The sequence below is a fragment of the Sabethes cyaneus genome, chromosome 2 (assembly GCF_943734655.1).
Source record: "Sabethes cyaneus chromosome 2, idSabCyanKW18_F2, whole genome shotgun sequence".
Taxonomy (NCBI): domain Eukaryota; kingdom Metazoa; phylum Arthropoda; class Insecta; order Diptera; family Culicidae; genus Sabethes; species Sabethes cyaneus.
In genome coordinates this window covers 114,036,718-114,057,635 of record NC_071354.1, presented here as the reverse complement: position 1 = coordinate 114,057,635, position 20,918 = coordinate 114,036,718, and the positions used below count along the sequence as shown (strand labels likewise).

The window sequence follows — 20,918 nt, the reverse complement described above, 5'->3', positions numbered from 1 at the left end:
AGAAACTGAAAAATTTATATGTCGTTGGATTTTATGGAGGGGATAAGAGAGCAATTTTATGGAGAGCGTAAGAGGGGGGCTTCTATACAATTGAAACACAAATATCCTCAAAACTCGAGAACTAATCAAGCAAAAGGAACCAAATTTGACATGTGGGGGTTTTTGGAGGTGGGAATTTTTTCTATGGTGTGCTGAGACTCCTTCCCGTTCTAAGAGGGGGGGCTCCCATATAAACGAAATACAAATTTCCCCATAACTCTAGAACTAATCAAGCAAATGAAACCAAATTTGGCATGCGGGGTTTTAGAACGCAGGAATTTTTACTATGGTGTACTGAGACCCATCCGTCTTTTAACAGGGGGGGCTCCTATACAGATGAAACACAAATTTCCTCATAACTCGAGAACTAATTAAATAAATGGAACCAAATTTGGCATGTGAGGGTTTTTGGAGGCATGAATTTATTTTATGATGGTTTGAGATCCCTCACTCCTGTGGTAGGAGGATAAGGACTCTCATTCATATAAAACAGAAATTTTTGCGTATGTGCCATATTTTCTGCTGTGTAACAAGTAGTAAGCTGTAAGCTGTGAAAGTAAACTAGTAAAACCTTCTCGGAGCAAAATACAGTGAATCGACACCGCTTATTACGTGCCGGTTGACATTCATGTCAAAAGAGAAGGACGTCATATTTGCGATGAACGTGCTTTGGCTTTAAGCTTATTTGTATCCAAAGGCCCTTTTAAAGTAAGATTATTGAAACATGTCAAGCTACGCATAATCATATTTAATACAATAATCTGTGGGCAGGTCATTCATTACTATTTTAACAATTAAGATGCACACAAGTGATTTGTAAAGGATATTTCTATGTCTCAAAGGTTGTAGGCGTTTCATAGCTACCATTGCATTCAATGAAGAATTGACTGAATATTTCTCTTTTCTTTTAAACATTCACTTAAACAATGGCACTCACAGATTCTTATAAACATTATGCCAGAAATGCAAATTGCATTAGTCTTTGATCTAATGATCTGATATAGTCTTACGTCACCCTTTCGTACAACCATTAGGGCTGGTTTTATAAAAAAGGAAAAATGTAAATGCATACGTAACAACTGGAATGAGTGTAAATTTAAGTATGGTTGTATAATATAACCGCTTGTGGTATGGAAACATCATTTTCGCTACGGCAAATCACTACTACTTATTCCGACCAATCACAGATCGTGAATTTTTAGTCAAACAATGCCTAATGATTTTCAATTTTTTAAAAGTCTTAGGGGAACATATAATCTACTGTACTGTAATCGATTCTTTGAAAAATTTTCAATCGATTGATGCCAATATCTCTAGAATCTATTGAGGGATGACTAAGTTATAAGCGTGCAAACTATAACCACTTTTCGTTACATGTTCCCTCTTCGTTTTTCTAAAGTGCCCTCCAATATCGAAATTAAAGACGTAGTCCTACGTCTGTTGCAATCTCTGCGACTTACCTCGGCGAGCGTAATCTCCTTCTCCCTCTACAAAAAAAAACAAAATATTGTTTTTCTAATTACTTCTAACCAAGCCGAGGGAAAAGAAGTAAATGTTGAAGAACAGAACGTTCATTGTGGAGTAACATTTGGTTTTCTCCCATTGTATACTCGGATAGATTACGTCACGCAGCCGAAGACGCAGCCCTTCTTTTTGTCACTTGTCATAGTATCGATATTTATTTATTTATTGGCAATTCATCTGACACAAAAAAATAGTCTACGTGAATAAAAATCTTAAAGTAAGCTTGATCTTTTTAATCTTCTTGCAAACACGCGCGATGGTTCGCCGAACTCAAACAACTCTTCCTCTTCCACTTTTGTAAACGTTCTTATACATTCAGTCATTGGCTCGCAAGATCCAAATGCCGTCCGATGGAACTGTGTCTGCAGCAGTCCCGTTGAGCGTAAAGTTCGTTGCGATGCCCGGAAGTTGAGCATGGATAATAGTTGTGGACAATCAATTTCCCCGTTGATCATTTTAGCTACAAATATCGCCTGTTGCATTTTACCTGTGTTCCAGTGCGTCGAGATCAAGTAGACGACATCTATCGCCATAGGGTGGCAAATTTTCTAGATTTCGCCAAGGGAGATGACGCAAAGCTAGTCTAATAAATCATCTTTGTACGCGTTCAATTCGTATGGTCCAAGTAAGCTGCTTCGGAAACCAAATCAGATTACAGTTCTCCAGAAGCGGTCGAACTAGGGCGCAATATAACGATTTAAGGCAGTGGGCGTCCTTAAAGTTTCTCCCTATCTTCGAGATAAATCCAAGTTGCCGGGATGCTTTAGAGACAATTGATTCACGGTGCAAATTAAATGTCAGTTTAGTATCCAGTAAGACACCGAGGTCATTAAGTTGTTCGACTTTGCGCAGCTCAGTACCATCAATAATATAGTTAAAGTTTATCGGGTTTTTGGTGCGATAAAAGCTCATCACTTCGCATTTTGCAACGCCAGTTCAGTTTGCACCAGCCAACGAACACATCAAGCATAACTTGCAAGCGGCAGCAGTCGTCTTTATTACTTATGGTAGCAAACAGTTTTAAATCATCAGCAAACAGTTTTAAATCATCAGCATACACTAACATGCAGCCAACACCCAACAGTAACGCAGCATCGTTAAAGGACAGTAGGAAAAGCAAAGGTCCCATATGCCTTGAGGGACTCCAGATATATTGGTAAATTCCGATGAAATACTGGATCCAAGTTTGACTCGTAGCACTCTACCGCTCAGATAGGATTTTAACCATTCGACCATTTGTTGGGAAGCACCAAGTCGGGAAAGCTTCCGCAAAAGTATTACATGGTCAATTCGATCGAAAGCAGCTTTTAAGTCTGTATAAATGACATCAACTTGTTTCTTGTTTTCCATTTGCGAAATGCACATCGAAGTGAATTCCACCAGATTAGTACAGACCTATCGACCAGGCACGAAGCCATGTTGAGCCGTTGAAATGTAGTTCTTAGTGCGGGACTGTATTACATTACTCACGATAATTTCGAACAACTTTGATACCGCAGAGAGACTGGTTATTCCGCGATAATTCCGTACATTATGACGATCGCCAGATTTATATACCGGAAACATATACGATTGTTTCCAAATGTCAGGAAATTTACCTTGTTCGAAAAACTTATTAAAAATTGAACACAACGGATTCGCCAAAACTTCTATACATCGGGCCAAACAAGTAGTTTAAAAGTTATCCTAAAAAAACCTGTTTTGACAACCCAAGCAACAATGTGAGTTTGATTGTACTCTTATGGTGGTTTTCATGACCAATTTTGGTCTTGAATGCCATCATAAGAGTGTAATAAAACTCAAATTGTTACTTGGGAAGGTAATAATTATCGCCTGTTTCTTAAAGATGGCTAAACCGACTTAGGCGCTATTAGTCTCATTTGAAAGGTAACATAGCCTAATAGATCACTATTGATTTGTTTTTTGATTGGACGTTTAATTTGGAAGTTATGAGCAATTGAATACAACACATTAAAATTTACAATAATTTATAACTATTTCATCTAGGATGATTTATCTAGTTTGAATTATTTTTGCATCAAATTAGAGATTTTAATGCTGCAAATATATCTGCAAAATTTCAGAAGAATTGGTTTTGCCGATCAAAAGATATTAACCCTCCAACACTCGCGCCAACTTTTGTAATACGGTTACTCGCGCGCACAATGGCCCAAAGCCAAAAAGAGATGCGCACTAGAGTTTTGACTGGGAAAACTTGGTTTTAGGTTTATCGAACCTTTGGAAAAATTTCTTGAAATTGAAAATTCTATCGTCTGGTGCAATTTAAATTTTGATTAATCCCCCTAAAAGTGAAATAAAAAAAATATTTTTCTTCAGTTTCAATATAACACATTGATGTGTTCTGCAAAGCTTTAGAGCATATTATTACAAGAAATTTTGCTGAAGACAGTAATCCTCTATCTCTTCAGCGAAGCTAGAAAAATCTTATTTATTGTATATGAATTAATGAAATCAGTTTTTTATTTTAGCTCTTTTCGTAATTGTTGTATGACCTTTTCATGTATTACAAAGTTGCACAAATAGTAAAAATACATAACTTTTCTGAATATAGTATACCTCTACGTTTGCTTGTTTAGGAACTGTAGAACTTTGATTATAAAAAATACCCTAATTTTGACCCCGAATTACTCGACATGTTGTATTAACATGTTAAACATTTTATATTATTGCTGATTGTTTTGATGCCTACCCAGTAAACCATTTGGTTTATATATCTCAATTACAACTGAGATATACGAGATATATGTACCAAAGTGGAGGCGATATACATGCGAAAATTTTGACAACTATTTGTAATTCTATTTTGCGTAGTTAACACGCAACTAAATACTCCTGAATATATGATTAAGATATAATCAAATATTGCAATCGTCTATACTGTTTTATAATTCGCAGTCATGAATTGTATATGAAGACACGCGCGACTGCAAAACAACTTATTGTTCACTTCGGTGTGACATACTCTAATCATTATACAATTCCAATGTGAAATTGACATGAACACGATTTAATGTGCACTTTCTATTACGATTTTGTGTTATCTGGGTATAGACACCATTTTTCCATATGAAGAAACGAGAGAAAATTCCAGTTGGGCCAATTCCGGTACACCTCATATGCTGATGCTTCATTTCTGTGATGTCAGTTTATGCTGATCTATATTCCCAACAATTTAAAGTATTAATGCATTGAATAATTATGAAATTTTGCTCATAACAAGTTTATTGAAGAATATACGTTAGTTACACAACGAATAGTAACTTTATAACAATGTGGCGTTCAAAAACTTACACGGTTATACAAAATACAACAGTGTGAGTAGCCGAAGGTTAATAAAAATTGATGAAATTTATTCTGGAAAACTTTATTGGTGTGAATCAAATAGGCATTACAGGAAATTATGCATAGTTCAAAAATCTATAAACTAGACCTTTACTACGCAATGTATATGTTAAAGAATAATATTTGCTCTTACAACTTACTTTTACTTGCACTTACTCAAATTATTAACAACTTACTTATCTTTATTCAGCACTTTCATGAAAAAGGATCTATCAAAACTTATAAGTGGTCATATTTTGTTCACATTTTGCAAACTTATTCAATTTTCAAAAATTTTATGTAAAGCAACGCAGTACGTAACGTTAACCAATAGATGAATTATACTCCGAAGACGTGTCGATTTCTATCTCAAATAGCAAGTAAGACCGTATAACAAAGGTTCCTTTCACCACTAGGTGGATTAAATCGGGTTTTAGTCTTGACCTTGGAATGAGGTCATACATATATTAATATTTTTTTTTGAAACGATGGTTCTACAATTGATGAAGGGACGGTAGGGGAAAGAAATGAAAATTTTTTGGTGAAGGAGAGGAAGAGCGGAAAGGAAAGGAAGGCCCCCCCCGTATTGGTAGCCCTTTGGTTTGGCTATCAATCAAGATGTGCACCAGACGAATGTCTGAAGAAAATTTTGATCCCGTTTCTACAAAAACATCCTGCAGATGTACAACACGTGTTTTGGCCGAATTGACCATCATCGCCTTACGCCAAACAAACACTATCGTTCCTGAATATCCATTCGATCCCAATTTTACTTAAAAACCACGACCCGAAAAATCTGTCTCCGTCCGCCCAATCTTCGGGATTTTGTGTTCTTTTGTGTATAAAAAGAACTGGAGAGCCGCAAATTGCAAACAGTTGATTGGTAGAATCAAGAGATGCATTTGCAAAGTTGACATGACGGCCGTACAATGCTCCTGTTTCGACGTCATACGGAAGCTTCGCCGAACAGCCGATTACGGACCGTTTTCAAATGTACACTATTTTTTTTTTCAACAATGGATAAAGTAGCTTTGATTTCGGTAAATCAGATCTTCTTCATGTATCTTTGTCTTTTTTTGACAGCTTGAGAAAAAATTCCAAAATTTTAGTTGCCACCCGTTATAAACAAAACTAAATTTCTTCCAGAAAAGCAAAAACAACTATATCAGCAGGTATGTATTCAATGTTTTAATGCCTATTATTTTTCTCTTTTTAGGTTTTAATTCTGACAATATAATTATTGTTCTATTGGCCGGACGTACTGGTCTAAGTACGCTAGAGCCTTCTTCATTCGATTGAACTTACGGTCACCTGCCGCAATTGCGTTGTCTGGATTCTTCACTTTTTCATCGATAATTGGCGATGGTTTTTCCAGGGAAACACTCTCTTCATCAGCATTACATGTCGTTTAATGATTTGGCCATCTTCGCAGAAAAGCACCAAGCGTCCGTTGTTTCCTTCCGTGACCCTGTATCTTGTTGACGCTGGATGATAACGGTATCACCGACCTTTCCATTTCGACGGGAACGTCCGGCATTGCGGCATTTGCACGTAATTCAGATTCGTCCGACGAAATTTGGTAGGAGTGAAACTGGCTCTTGACGAGTGTTGATTCATTCGATTTGATCGATTGTGCCATAAAATTAGTTTCGTACCCGTAGATGCACGCTGCTTTCACTAAATCACTAGCACTGTAACCGCAAAGCTTAACATTTCTTATGAGGCGAGCAAGAAATGCGACTGGTGACTGCTTTAACTTCGTAAATGATTGGTGTTCGGCAACTGTGTCTGTCAGAGCACAAATGAGCTTCAATGATTTTTATGAACTCCGTGTAGCAATTCGGATAAGTCAAGCTGGGTCGCAGGTTATTGGCTTTGTCAATCGCCTGTAGCTCTTTCCCGAGCGACAAGTATATCAATTTTACCTTGTAAACGGGATCGTTCGTATTATGCAAGGACACCGCAATCTTAAAGTTTTCTATGAAATCAAACCATTCAACCCACATTTTATTCGGATGGACACTACTGTGGAAAGGTTTGATATGTTCCGGACGGTCGGTCGTATACGAGCTCTGGGCATTTAAGGGCTCATGAGCGAAGTTCCAGGTATGATCAGCTTTGGGGCTAACCGGGCGTAAGGTGCTGTTACCAGTGGCGGATGGCTGAAGTAGGCTGATAATCCTCGAAATGTCCGCGAGAAGTTTTCTATTTGTTTCATTCGCTCACTCGTGTCACTGCTTTCTTTTCCGGAGTTCGCTTGGATGGTCTTTGGTATTAGCCTCAACACTTGCATCAATTTCCATTTTCTCCGATGGTAACTTGTCATCGTCTGTACTGCAAGAGCTGCTACTGTCACTGACATTGGTCTCATTTTTGCTCACTGAATATTCGCTGCTGCTATCGCGAGTCGTACTCACGTCGTCTATATCACTGCGGTTTGCTTCTTCCGATTCACGGATGCTTGGAGGATGCTCGCGGTCTTCCTAGACTCGAACGTATTTTCCTTCGTTTGCCATTGCTTGATTTTGGTTGGGAGTGCTGTTTTAGATATTTGTACCCTCGTAATTTCCGATATTGTGTTATTTGATATTTTAGCAGAAATTTAAATTGTGTGAAAAGAAGATAATAAAATGCTGGTATTAATTCCTTTCCTTTTTTCCTTTTTTTCGGGTTATCCAACTGGTCGCTTAATAGCGTATAAAACTCTGCGCTGGGCCCTTTTGTGTTGTCAACAAAGTGTCAGGGAGACCTCAAACATCAGTTCTACCTGACGAGACAGGCACTGGCGCCCACTAAAACACAGGTAGAGCCCCAAGCATAGCCGTCACGCCTATACCCGCAGGCGGAGGCGTTTCGGCCCTGCGCGGACTCCACGAACTGACTCTAAGATCTCTCTGCCAAAGGCCGGAATGTCATATTTTAAATATAATGATGATGATGGCGATGATGATGATAATTATGATGATGAGAAGAAAAATAATAGATCGAATTTGTAAATGTGCTTTGGACTTTTTGTACCACTCGAGTTGCAATATTTGGTATAGTGAAGAAGTGGAGAATTCGTCATCCCCGCCTGACACCGGTCTTCAACCGCGCGCCCGCTTTCAGTTTTCCAACACAAACAACCACAAATGAACCAATAGGAGGGACAAATTTCGGAGCATCAGTGGTTATCAACTTATCAGGGCAAATTTAATCTTTCATCCCCTTAGTATTCACAGTGCATTCCCACGATACAAAGTAAATTGAGCGCAGCACAAGCTGGACGTTCGCGGTAGTCGACAGAAGCTTCAAAATATAGAGACTCGCCCGCCTTCCAACCCTCGAGACCAAAGTGCTGTAAAGCTCTGGGCTTAAACGTCTCTTTAAGACTCGACCCCTTCCCATCGACAGAGCCCGCGGGCGGCCATCAGAGCTCAGGACAGCCACGGGGCCAGTGCAAAAATCCTACTCTATCTAGCAGCACCGCCTGGCCGAAACTCGAACACGCGACACGAATTGACCTAATTTTCCCATCTGCTACCTAAGAAGTGCTATTACCCGTAATCATTACAGAGTGGTCCTTCGGCATCCAATCGGATCTGGTATCCCGCCTACATCCCCTTACTAACCCTAAGCCCCCGACCAACTCAATCAATCCGACATTTTTCGGAGATATTTGTGACAGTTGTGATAAATAAGGATGAATCCCAGAAAACTTCATCTATTGTCAGAGATCCCCATACTGGCCTTATTCTTAAACGGAATAAAAGCACTTTCTGAACAACGCAACAATCACATTTGGTAAATTTTTACCCCGAGTCCCACTTGAAATCACAAAAGTATTTTGATATATACCCACATTCAGAAGTAAACGTGACCGCTGTTCATTTACTGATTAGTTAAAAAGCCCTACACCACGACAAGGTTCAGTTTTATCGTAGGGAATTTCCGATATTGTGTTATTTGATATTTTAGCAGAAATTTAAATTGTGTGAAAAGAAGATAATAAAATGCTGGTATTAATTCTTCTAGAATATTTGATTGGCATGCGCTTCACAGCAGTTGAGTAAAAGCGGGGTTGACTTTGAAATAGAGTGGTTGTCCCAATCCACTACTATTTGCTTATTTGCTCACTGCTTAGTTGCGATTCTAAAATGGCGACGTTTGGAATGATGTGATCGAGCATTTTTGCTTATCCCATTTTTTTGCAATGGCTAGTATCGCTATGAAGCGATTTAAGCGGTACTTTATTTTGCATGGCGCGACTTTGTTGCAATTTTCTTATGGCGTCATTTCATAGAAAGCAGACTTTTTTTGCAATGGCGTCGTTTTGAAACCAGTTAAGCAGTTTTCCTTTTTACTTCACTGTACTTGCGCGACGCGGTTATCCCAATCCGCTTGCTATTGGCATGATTATTATTTTTTTGTTATTCGACAAAGCGTTACTAGAGTAACGTGTTATGCTCAACATTAAGCTCTGTTCACACTACATGCCACACACAATCCGTTAATTAGTTTCCGAGAAAAAGGTATACATAAAGTTTGAAAATTCGGCACCAACTTTTCAAAAGGATTAATCTGCAAAACTTGAAAAAACCGTGTAAGGGTTTCTTTCTCTATGCTAGTCCAGAAAAAAATAACCCTCACTTGGTTTGTTTACATTTTGCAGAGTAAAAAGCAAAGCCTTGGGCACAGACAAACAGACATAACATTCGTTTTCCATTCTTAGTACCGATTAAAAACCGTCATTTCAAATTTGGGCTTAAAGGGGAATGTCTCCCTTTTGGTCAAAGTGGTGCTTTTTGACGAAAGAAGGGGAATTCCCCATAAAAAATACTTGCTACTTCCAGGGATACTCCTGTTGTTATTTGATATTTGAGAATGTCGATCATAGATGGTGCTAGTGTTCAGGCTAAATGTGAGGTACGATCATTTTTGCTGATTTTTCTTCCAAGAGTTATGTCTGTTTGTCTGTGCCTTGGGTTTATACCTTCTTTAGACATTACCCTTCTTTATGGACAGACTTCGCAGCTGGCTATTAGAGTATAGGAAAGTTACGGGGCAAGTGCAACGATCCTACTAACTCTATCTAGCAAGCGCCGCCTAGCCGACATTCTAACATACGACGACTGGCTTGCAAGACTAGCATCGTACCTCGAAGCTAACTTGGCGGCATTTTGCAGAGTGGTCCTTTTGAAAAGTTGGTGCCCAATTGTGTTTTTACAGGAGCGGCATTTTATTCCGTCGAGGTTATTACACGCCGCATAAACGGTTATGCTTATGTGTATAAACGTCTTTTATCTAATTCCCGTGGTCAGATTACATTACAAATTAGCATCAAAATAAGCGGTCTAAGTTTACAGAATCAAAATGTGAAATAAAATATGATTTTTTCAAAAATTTTAGTCGTTTATGTGCCCTTAAGCACAAGGCTTTGCTTTTATCACTCCCTTGTCAAAGCAGACTCAGTAACCTTGTGGCTATGGGAACGCCTCCCTTTGCTTTCTATTTATTGGTGCATTCTGAGGTTTGGTTTTCTATAGGTATTAAACCCTCGACGTTTTATTTTCTGAGGAATAGTTTTCGGGAAAAATATTATCAAATCAAAATTACCTGTTGCGTTGGTTGGCAAACTGTTAGGCCGTATGTCTCGATTAAATATCCCAACTCGTCTAGGCATTCCGCCCGCTGACGGGCATTTTTTGATTTCAGGGCATCCATTACAAACACAAAAACTTTCGCAAATGGATATAACAAACATATTTGTCGCAAAAGATTTCTTACTCCATTTCGTACCACATCCTTAGGATCTCCTATTTTTGTTAAAAGATGCGGAACAAATGAACTGCCTTCATTTTCCGCCAGTATATATTGTTTTTCGATGAGCATTTGAAATACTAGATTTAAATAATCTAGGCCCTTAAGCAGCACTGACGGATTTGTGTCGTAAAAGCGCAAAGAAAGCCACTTCATAATTAAATCTAAGTTACAAATCAATCCATTGTCATTTTTTGGTAAATCTTCTACCAGTGCATCAATCACTTTCAAGTGATATCGGAAGTCGTCGTGAAACATATTTGCAATCAACGCTTTATTGACGTTCGCCGATGTCATTTGTTCTTTCAAGAGATCTGTAAACTCGTCTCTTGGACTTGTAAAGGTCCACTTTAGAACTTTAAGCTTCTGCTCGTCCAATAAACGTTGGCTTTTCATATTATTCATTGCCAATAAAGGAGAGATATCTGTTTCATCTTCTTTCTTACGAGTTGCAAATGAATTGTTTTGCTTTGTACCTCCTCCGGAGCTAATTTTTTGAACTTTTGCCGTGGTTGGTCTTGTAGATTTAGGTGGTTCATCCAAAATAGGAGCTTGCTGTTTATTTTTTGGCAAAGGCTTGATGGGTAAATTCGGTCGTGCTCTATCCAGAGCCGCTTGAATGTCTTTTTTTGAAGTTGGTTTTTGTTTATCCAGAGCTTTCATCATAACATCATATCCCAAATGGATCATGATTCCTAAAACCGCTTCATTTGCATTTTTTCGAACATCTGCATTTCTATCCGAAATATTAGCGTACAAATGAGGAAGCATCGCATTTAGCTCGTCCTTCTGAATGCTTTTTGCCTAAAAAAAAGTCAAATGATATAATTTAAATTACCGTGATTTATGCGTCTTACTAGAATTAGTGGTAATTTTTCTGCCAGCCAACCCCATAATTCAGTTTTCAATGCCGGACTACCGGCCTTTAGGGCATCAGCAATCATTTCTCCTTCAAAAAATTCCTTATATCCAGCTACATCACCCCAGGTATTTATACATGAAATAGCAGCACATCTGATAAAAGCTTTTCCATCACCAAGACCTTTTAGAAACGCTGGAAAGAATACGCGTACGTATTGTTTGCAGGAAGGCCCCATTGCAACAGCAATTTGTTCGCAAATCTCAACCGATGTTTGTGCAATCTTTGCATTGCTATCCATTAACCGTTGAACCAATACTTGCGGTAAATCTCCAAGGTTAGGTTTAATTAATTTAGCTTCCAGAATGATGCCTTTTATTTTTTCTAACCCTTCATTTCTAGTTTTCCAGTTCTTGTCGGATATTTCTGACAAAATAGATTCCGTTATTTGTGCTGAGATGTCAATATGTGGTTGTACATCGCCGTTATTCGTCACGGGTTGATCTTCTGTTTCAAGGTCACTGCAAAGAAAATTTTGTTTGAGGTCGAAGAAATAAACAGAAAGAGGTACTTACTCGCCCAAATTTGAATCCATACTAACTTTGTTGGAGCATTGCGACAGTCCTCGTATAGGAACGGGGGGTTTCAAACCTGCACATTTTTCAAATTCTGACTGAATTTGTTGCTTTAAAGAATGTTTCTCGTTCTCAAAATACATCATCAATGTGTTTCCCATGAATAGGTACATTGTTCCGAGTAAAGCTATCCCTGATGAGCGTACAGCCGGATTAATACTTTGAACGGCTTTTTTTGAATCATCAAGCAACGATTTTGGATTAACTTGGAATCCAAATTCTCTAATAGCGCCGCCAACCCAATTTAAAGCCTCCTGCTGTACCTTGGGAGACTTTTGCTCAAAAGCGAATTCCATGACTTTTGAAGCTGTATATTCAAGCGAGATTGCTTCGGCGATAGCACTCAATGCTTGTCCTGCGGCTATGGTGTTTTTGGTATCTCCAAGTTTTTCAGTTATATCATTGATAATATATTCAGATGTGGTAACTGTAATCCCAAGCTTCTCAACGATCAATTTTACATTTTCCAATTTTATTTTGAGCACTTGGAAATTAGTATCTTTAAGACCAGGTTTTTTAGCAAGAAAACGTAGGGTGATTTGAGAATAACCACATTTATTTTCTATATTTGCGACAATTCCGGATAAATTTTCTACTGCAGCAAGCCTGGTTTTCCAACTGGAATCTACCAATCCATTAATAACATCCGCCGGAAGAATTTCTGCTGCTTTATCTTCAATTTCTTCCTGCGTCATATCACGCTCTGTTGGCAATACTTTTAAACTACTAACAGGTTTAGAAATTCCTGAACCACTCACTATAGCCGTAGAACCAGGTATTTTTTTTGTTCCCAACTGTTTCCTGACTCCAGCTGTAGCAGGTCTTACAACGGATTTAGTTTCTACTGATCCTCCCTTTTTGACAGCATTTATCATTAAATTACTCTTCACTGGGGCTGTTGCTGGCCGGTCTTTTTTATACCCAGGAACTTTTACTACAATTACGGCTTTCTCACAACATTCTTTAATTTTTGCAAGCTTCAATGCATCTACTTCTGTAAGGAACGGACCAATAGCTTTTTCGCCTATTAGCTTCATAGCTGTTCCGAGAGCTTCTGCGGATGCATCACGTACTGCTGGATCAGACTCATTCAGTGTTTTAAGTAGAGCAGTAACATAAGCTTTGAGAAGTTTTTTGTTAAGTACAGTTGGCAACGTTTTGGTAAAAGCTCGTGCTGAAACATTAAAAATATTAAAAATTAAAATTATAAAATTAAAATAAATTAAAATTATAAAATTAAAATAAATTAAAATTATAAAATTAAAATAAATTAAAATTATAAAATTAAAATAAATTAAAATTATAAAATTAAAAATATAAGATAACTGTATCTGCCGGTACCCATATATCAGTCCCATTACGAAAATTACTATATTGAAAAAAAGGCGATTGAAATTACTACAATTATTTGTCATTTATTTCGTGTTACGCGTAAATAATACGTGCCACCTTTGTGCAAAGCATTTGATTCCTATCATGATTTAACCCTCCAGTAGTCTAGTACCTAAGTTTTCAAGAAAAAATTAACTTTCGCATGCAATAAATGTTTCAATGTTTCAACGTAATAAATCAAGTTGCATTGAGAGAAGTAATGAGTGTATATTGACATATAAAAATAAAGCATCAGGGATTTCTATGGGCTCTAATAGAAATACCTATAGCCCGCCAAATGGCGAGGTTGGCCACTAGAGGGTTGATCATTGCAACTAAAATTAGAAGTTAATCATATTTTGTTGCAGCATGATTGTTTTATCATTCGTGCCTGGTAGCCTCACATATGGATATCCAACGAGGAGCTCCATCGTCGATGTCATCAACGGCCGATAGCACCAGAAATTCATGAACGTAGGTGGAAGTGGATCGGTCACACCTTGAGGAAAGGAGCAAACGAAATCTGCAGAGAAGCACTCGACTGGAATCCACAAGGACAGCGTAGAAGAGGCAGACCAGGAGGCTCTGCGTGACGCAGCTTAGCCAACGATATCCAGACTGTAGACCAGAGCCTGTCCTGGCGACAGGTAAAAGCTATGGCGGGTAACCGTCAACAGTGGAGATCTCTGATTTCATACCTTTGTTTTGCTAGACCGATAGACATGGACACATAAGTAAAAGTAAGTAAGAATGATGGGGGGATCTGTAGCCGCAAGGTTACCGAGTCTGCTTTGACAAGCGAATGGTCGTGGGTTCGAATCTTAGTAGAATCAGGCCATTCGATGTCAAAGTAACTTTAGCATGGGTTTATACTCTGGCCCCTCATCACCCTTCTTTCATGCTGAGTTCTACATTATCGGGAAGACGCTTCTTATGGTTAGTATACTGGTATGAGGACCTAATGAGGTAATGGTTTTGAACCTCAGGAAGACTCACCAGTGCTAACTATAACGAGGCGAAACAGGTTTGGTATAGTAGGACATGCATCCGAATCATGGGTAAACCCCTCAACACATAAGCACGCATAAAAAAAATATAAGCTTATCGTTTACTCAATAACGATAAAGCACAGAAATGCAGTGCAGAATACAGCATACACCCGAGCAACATTACAGTAGATCAATAATGTTGTGGTCAAAATGATAAGCCCATACAAAAAAAAAGTAAGAATGATTGTTTAGTGTTGGTGAAAATATAAAAAGGTAGCACGTGTTTCATATATGTACAGGAAAAGCAACTGTCAAAGCTATCGCGGATTTCGTCAAACTTTGTGACGATAAGTTGTTCAGATAAGCAAAGCCTGGCACACTGATGATGCATTACATCACGTGGCACGGTGTAGGACGTGTGTAGGTGTGTATGTGTGTATGTGTGTATGTGTGTATGTGTGTATGTGTGTGTGTGTATGTGTGTGTGTGTGTGTGTGTGTGTGTGTGTGTGTGTGTGTGTGTGTGTGTGTGTGTGTGTGTGTGTGTGTGTGTGTGTGTGTGTGTGTGTGTGTGTGTGTGTGTGTGTGTGTGTGTGTGTGTGTGTGTGTGTGTGTGTGTGTGTGTGTGTGTGTGTGTGTGTGTGTGTGTGTGTGTGTGTGTGTGTGTGTGTGTGTGTGTGTGTGTGTGTGTGTGTGTGTGTGTGTGTGTGTGTGTGTGTGTGTGTGTGTGTGTGTGTGTGTGTGTGTGTGTGTGTGTGTGTGTGTGTGTGTGTGTGTGTGTGTGTGTGTGTGTGTGTGTGTGTGTGTGTGTGTGTGTGTGTGTGTGTGTGTGTGTGTGTGTGTGTGTGTGTGTGTGTGTGTGTGTGTGTGTGTGTGTGTGTGTGTGTGTGTGTGTGTGTGTGTGTGTGTGTGTGTGTGTGTGTGTGTGTGTGTGTGTGTGTGTGTGTGTGTGTGTGTGTGTGTGTGTGTGTGTGTGTGTGTGTGTGTGTGTGTGTGTGTGTGTGTGTGTGTGTGTGTGTGTGTGTGTGTGTGTGTGTGTGTGTGTGTGTGTGTGTGTGTGTGTGTGTGTGTGTGTGTGTGTGTGTGTGTGTGTGTGTGTGTGTGTGTGTGTGTGTGTGTGTGTGTGTGTGTGTGTGTGTGTGTGTGTGTGTGTGTGTGTGTGTGTGTGTGTGTGTGTGTGTGTGTGTGTGTGTGTGTGTGTGTGTGTGTGTGTGTGTGTGTGTGTGTGTGTGTGTGTGTGTGTGTGTGTGTGTGTGTGTGTGTGTGTGTGTGTGTGTGTGTGTGTGTGTGTGTGTGTGTGTGTGTGTGTGTGTGTGTGTGTGTGTGTGTGTGTGTGTGTGTGTGTGTGTGTGTGTGTGTGTGTGTGTGTGTGTGTGTGTGTGTGTGTGTGTGTGTGTGTGTGTGTGTGTGTGTGTGTGTGTGTGTGTGTGTGTGTGTGTGTGTGTGTGTGTGTGTGTGTGTGTGTGTGTGTGTGTGTGTGTGTGTGTGTGTGTGTGTGTGTGTGTGTGTGAAAACTACAAGGTATACAGCTCTAGGGGTTGTCCGAAAGGATGACGTAGGACTATTTCAGATTATTGTAAACTGCATTTCTGGCATACCTACTCTTAAGAATCTGTGAGTGCCATTGTTTAGGTGAATGTTTAAGAGAAGAGCGAAATATTCCAATTAAATTTTTCATTGAATGCAATGGTGGCTTTGAAAATACGTGGACGGGGGTTCATAAGTACAACGCCTGAAACCATTGAGATATAGAGATTTCTTTAAAAAATCACTTGTGTGCGTCATAAAGGTTGAAATAGTAATGAATGACCAGCCCACGTATTATTGTATTAAATACTATATATGCGTAGCTTGTATGTTTCAATAATCTTACTTTAACTAGCTTATGGCCTTTAAAAGTGCCATTGAATACAAATAACATTAAAGGGATATCCATAAAGTATGTCAGGCTCATAGGGGGGAGGGGGGTGGGGGTAGACCTAATCGTAACGATTTGTGACGTAGGGGGGAGAGGGGGTATGAAGTTATGTGACGTCACATGAAAAAAAACTAATTGGAGCAGCACGCCCAGTTAGCAACGGGGCCGATGCTGGCGTAACAAGTTTGGAATATCTCACTTTCCGCAATACGTACTTTTGAAATACTTCACAAAAATACTTCGAATACTTGGTTGACAGGTAGAAACCAACAAGACTAAATCTTATCTCATAGATAACCCATCGGTCGAAAGACCTAGGGGTCGAAAGACCTAGGGGATCTTTGGAAAGGATATTTCAATAAGCGTCAACCCGTGAGTCAGAAGACCTAGGGGGTTGCGATTGAGTAGTCGTTAGTTGGTTGTTAAAACGTGAATTCTGTCTTTATTGCCAAATGGGTTTCTTTTATACTTAATCAAATGTTGATGTTGACAATCGATGTTTAATAATTTTACAATGAATTCTTTATGACGAAAAGAGACAGACTACCGGAACAGCGGTTCTATACGAATTTATATTTAACGTTGTTTTGTATACTCTGGCTCGAGAACGAAACCTATTGCAAGTGTGTATGACCGTACGTGCTTTGGTCGTCGTCGCGTCGGAGTACATAATAGCCAAAAGAGTTTGTTTATTTTGATTGTTGATTGTTGTTTTGTTTACGTTTTGCCTTTCTACTATATAAATATATAGTATAAAGGTATAGAAATCACTTGGAAAACCGGAAATGGAAAGAAGGTCCTGCGGGCCGAATGTCATATACCATTCGACTCAGTTTCGAAACCTGAGCATTTTCTGTGTGTGTGTGTGCATGTGTATGTGTGTGTGTGCATGTGTATGTGTGTGTATGTAACGCTTTCAATCTCACTCACTTTTCTCGGAGATGGCTGGACCGATTTTAATGTTCTTAGTATCAAATGAAAGGTCTAGGTGTCCCATAGGTTGCTATTGAATTTCATACGGATCGGACTTTTAGTTCAAAAGTTATGTATAAAAATACGAAAAATATGGGCCTTTATTATCTCACAGGTCCCTTAACCGATTTGAACAAAATTAATTGCATATGAAAAAGGAGTCTTGCAAACCCTTAACTTCCAAATTTCATGACGATTGGACTTGTAGTTTGAAAGTTACAGAAAGAAACGTGAAAAAATAGTATTTAAAACATATTTTTGAAACATATAAACATTAATTCAATGAAAAACATCACACATTTTATTATTATTTGAAAATTACTGCTGAGAACTATCAAACGAAACCGAGTTATTTAAAATCGGACGGTTCATTCAAAAGTTATTCAAATTTTAACACTTGAGCACCGTATATTAAACCGTTAAAGCGTGTGAAATCAAAACATATCATCAACAGGTAGCATCATCAACGTAGGGAATTTCCCACACCAATGAAAAAATTCTAAAGTAATTCCCATTAATAAGAAAACTAACTCGAGTTCCTTACAAGATCTCCGACCAATCAGCATTCTGTGTGCACTATCAAAAATTTTTGAAAAGATCTTGAAGATTCAAATCAACGACCACGTTCGCCGTTACAATCTCTTGTCTCAATTCCAATCAGGTTATCGGGCCAAACACAGTACAAAGACTGTTATGCTTAAGATCCTAGATGATATTACTATTGCTATTGATGGCGGCAGCCCAGTTGTATTGATTTTGGTAGATTTCTCCAAGGCTTTTGACACGATCGCTCACAATATTTTATGCATGAAGCTCCAAGCTAATTTCAATTTCTCAAACCATACATCAAGTCTTATTCATTCATACCTTACTGGAAGAAGTCAAAAGGTTTTTACGACGGTTCGTATTCTAGAGATATCTGTATAGCATCGGGAGTGCCGCAAGGATTAATATTAGGACCACTATTATTTTCAATGTACATTAATGACCTTCCTGATACACTGCACAGTACACCTTTTTGCTGATGATGTGCAGCTATACTTCAGTTGTGAGTGCATGTCTACTTGCGACGTGGCGGCTAAAGTAAACTTCGACCTTACCAGGGTTAAAGAGTGGTGCGCTACCAACAGACTATCTCTGAATACAGGTCGGACTCGATTATCAGGGAAAAAAAAATTATGTTTAAAAAGGTTTTTTAAAATGTGCTTACGTTCAAAACGTATTCAACATTATAAAAAAAAAATTTTCACCGGGATAATCGAGTCCAACCTGTAAATCCCAAACTAACGCTTTATTTATTACTAGAAATACGTGTCATACTAGTCAGAAACCTTTATTGGAACTTAAATGTAGATGTAAAAATTAATTTCGACGATAGTGCTAATAGCCTTGGATTTACCATCCAGAGTAATTTGGAATGGGATAAATACCTATGTGAACAATGTGGCAAAATACATGCTGCTTTACGATCCCTGCATAAAACCGCTATAAATTGCAGCTTCATTATAAGATTGAAACTTTTTAAAAGCTTAATCCTTCTGGATTTTTTTGTATTCGACTTTCTATTCTCGGAGGCATCTGCGTCAATTTTATCTAAATTGAGAGTAGCTTAAAATATGTGCGCTCGTTTTGTTTTCGGCCTCAGTCGACTCTCTAGTGTGTCTCACTTACATAAACTTTTAATTGGATGTCCTTTCAAAAACTATGGGCGTATGAGATGCTGTTTATTTTTACACAAGCTAATTAATAACAAGGAACCAGACTATTTACTCAACAAACTTCAGCCTTTCAAGAGTACTCGATGCCGCAAATTCGTTCTACGTCGCCATAACACCTCAAAATACAGTGATATCTTTTTCGTCAGAGGTGTATCGTATTGGAACTGTTTGCCTAATGATTTAACTTTGGAAATATCTCATACCGCATTTAAGAGGAAATGTATTGAGCACTTCAATCAATGAGCTTTATCATTAATGTTAAAAAACCCGAATTAATCCACCTAGCGGCGTGACCTAGCCTTTCTACTGCCACAATAATCATTATTTAATTTCTCAGAAACATCTGAACAGAACAGAAAAATAATGTTAACACAAAAGATAATTTTTGCAGACTTGAATGAATATATATAGAAAATTAGAAAATAACCCTCTAACGGGTCTACAGGCGGCCTTAACTTTCGGGATTCAAAGCCACATACGAAACTTGTTTTGAATTGATAAAAAACAAGAAAAACAAAAAGTTATTTATATCCTTTAATTCTACTACTGTGTTTTATTGATGAATACGAATTTCGGTCTCGACGTGTGACCTTCATCAGTATCTAACTAACTTAGACTATTTTGTTTTGAATTGACAATATGAAATATGTGTTCATAGCAGATGTTTTGATATTTTGATATTAATACCATGCGTTCAAAAGTTAGCATCTTTGTAAAACAAGAATTCAGAAAAATTATTATTATACTTCACTTTTGAAGAAATAGGATATCTACAACAAAATGATTAATCTGAAAATTTTACTATTAGTTTGTTTGGCTTCAATTTTGCAACATATCTGAATTAGAAAAAATAACTGATTAGAGCATTAGATATGAAAAAGAGAAATTTCTTAGCTGGTGCTCCTTCAGATAATTATTTTCGCATAAAAATCAAAACTTGAGCCTCTTTTGAATGTACTTTCATGAAAAGATAGTCATTAGCCTGACCGCATCGTTTTTACAATGTTAGAGGGTTAGGAAAACAAGAAGTCGAAAAATAGTGCAAAAGCTGCGCCATAAACATGCTTGAGAATGAAAAATATGATCGACATGATTTCCAGCGCTTGTCATTTTGGATTTATTTATTAAAACATGATACATGACATAAGACATCTGTCCTTTAAAATGTCACTAACGAAAACAAATCTTACAAAATTACTACCGTGCACCGTTTACTTCCTATTTTTCAAATAACATTTCTAATCTCTAATATCTAATGATTGAAAAGAGCATCTATTGATGCGCAAAATTTGTTTGAAATTTGTATAAATTTATTTGGAAAAATCAACTCACTAGTATTTTTAATCCTGTACACCACGTTACCTACATGCTTAAATTAACTGCTTTTTTTCGCTTTTTGCTTTTCTTGTACAATTGTGAGTAACAGCAAGTGAAGAAAATGACAATTGAAATCTGAAATCAAAGAAAGAAAAAACTTTTCGATTGAATCCCACTATTTAATATTTATTTGCAACAGATACGTAGTTCGCCTAAGACGTGCAGGCTTCATCAGTGCCTTATTTCAAAGCGTATACGTATCTGTCGCGAATGAATATTAAATAGTGGAATTTAGTCGGTAAAAGTTTTTTCTTTTCTTTAATTTCAGAGTTCGTATTACACTAAGAGGCTTCAAAAACTTCTGACAATTGACATGTTTCTCACTTTTCTTGAATTTCAATGCAAATTAGAAAATTGCAAATTGTCATCACATACA

The 20,918-nt window shown here is 38.1% G+C and overlaps 1 protein-coding gene across 1 annotated transcript in view; it reads right to left on the bottom strand.

Moving 5' to 3' along the window:
* Positions 1-20,918, bottom strand: part of LOC128734832 (protein mini spindles) — a 234,428-nt gene that overhangs the window by 111,643 nt on the left and 101,867 nt on the right. The window contains exons 4-6 of the mRNA XM_053829197.1: positions 12,139-13,372; positions 11,562-12,084; positions 10,501-11,508 (exon numbers count right to left, since the gene is read on the bottom strand). Coding sequence (XP_053685172.1) covers positions 10,501-11,508; positions 11,562-12,084; positions 12,139-13,372 — 2,765 coding nt within the window. The remainder of the gene's footprint in view (positions 1-10,500; positions 11,509-11,561; positions 12,085-12,138; positions 13,373-20,918) is intronic.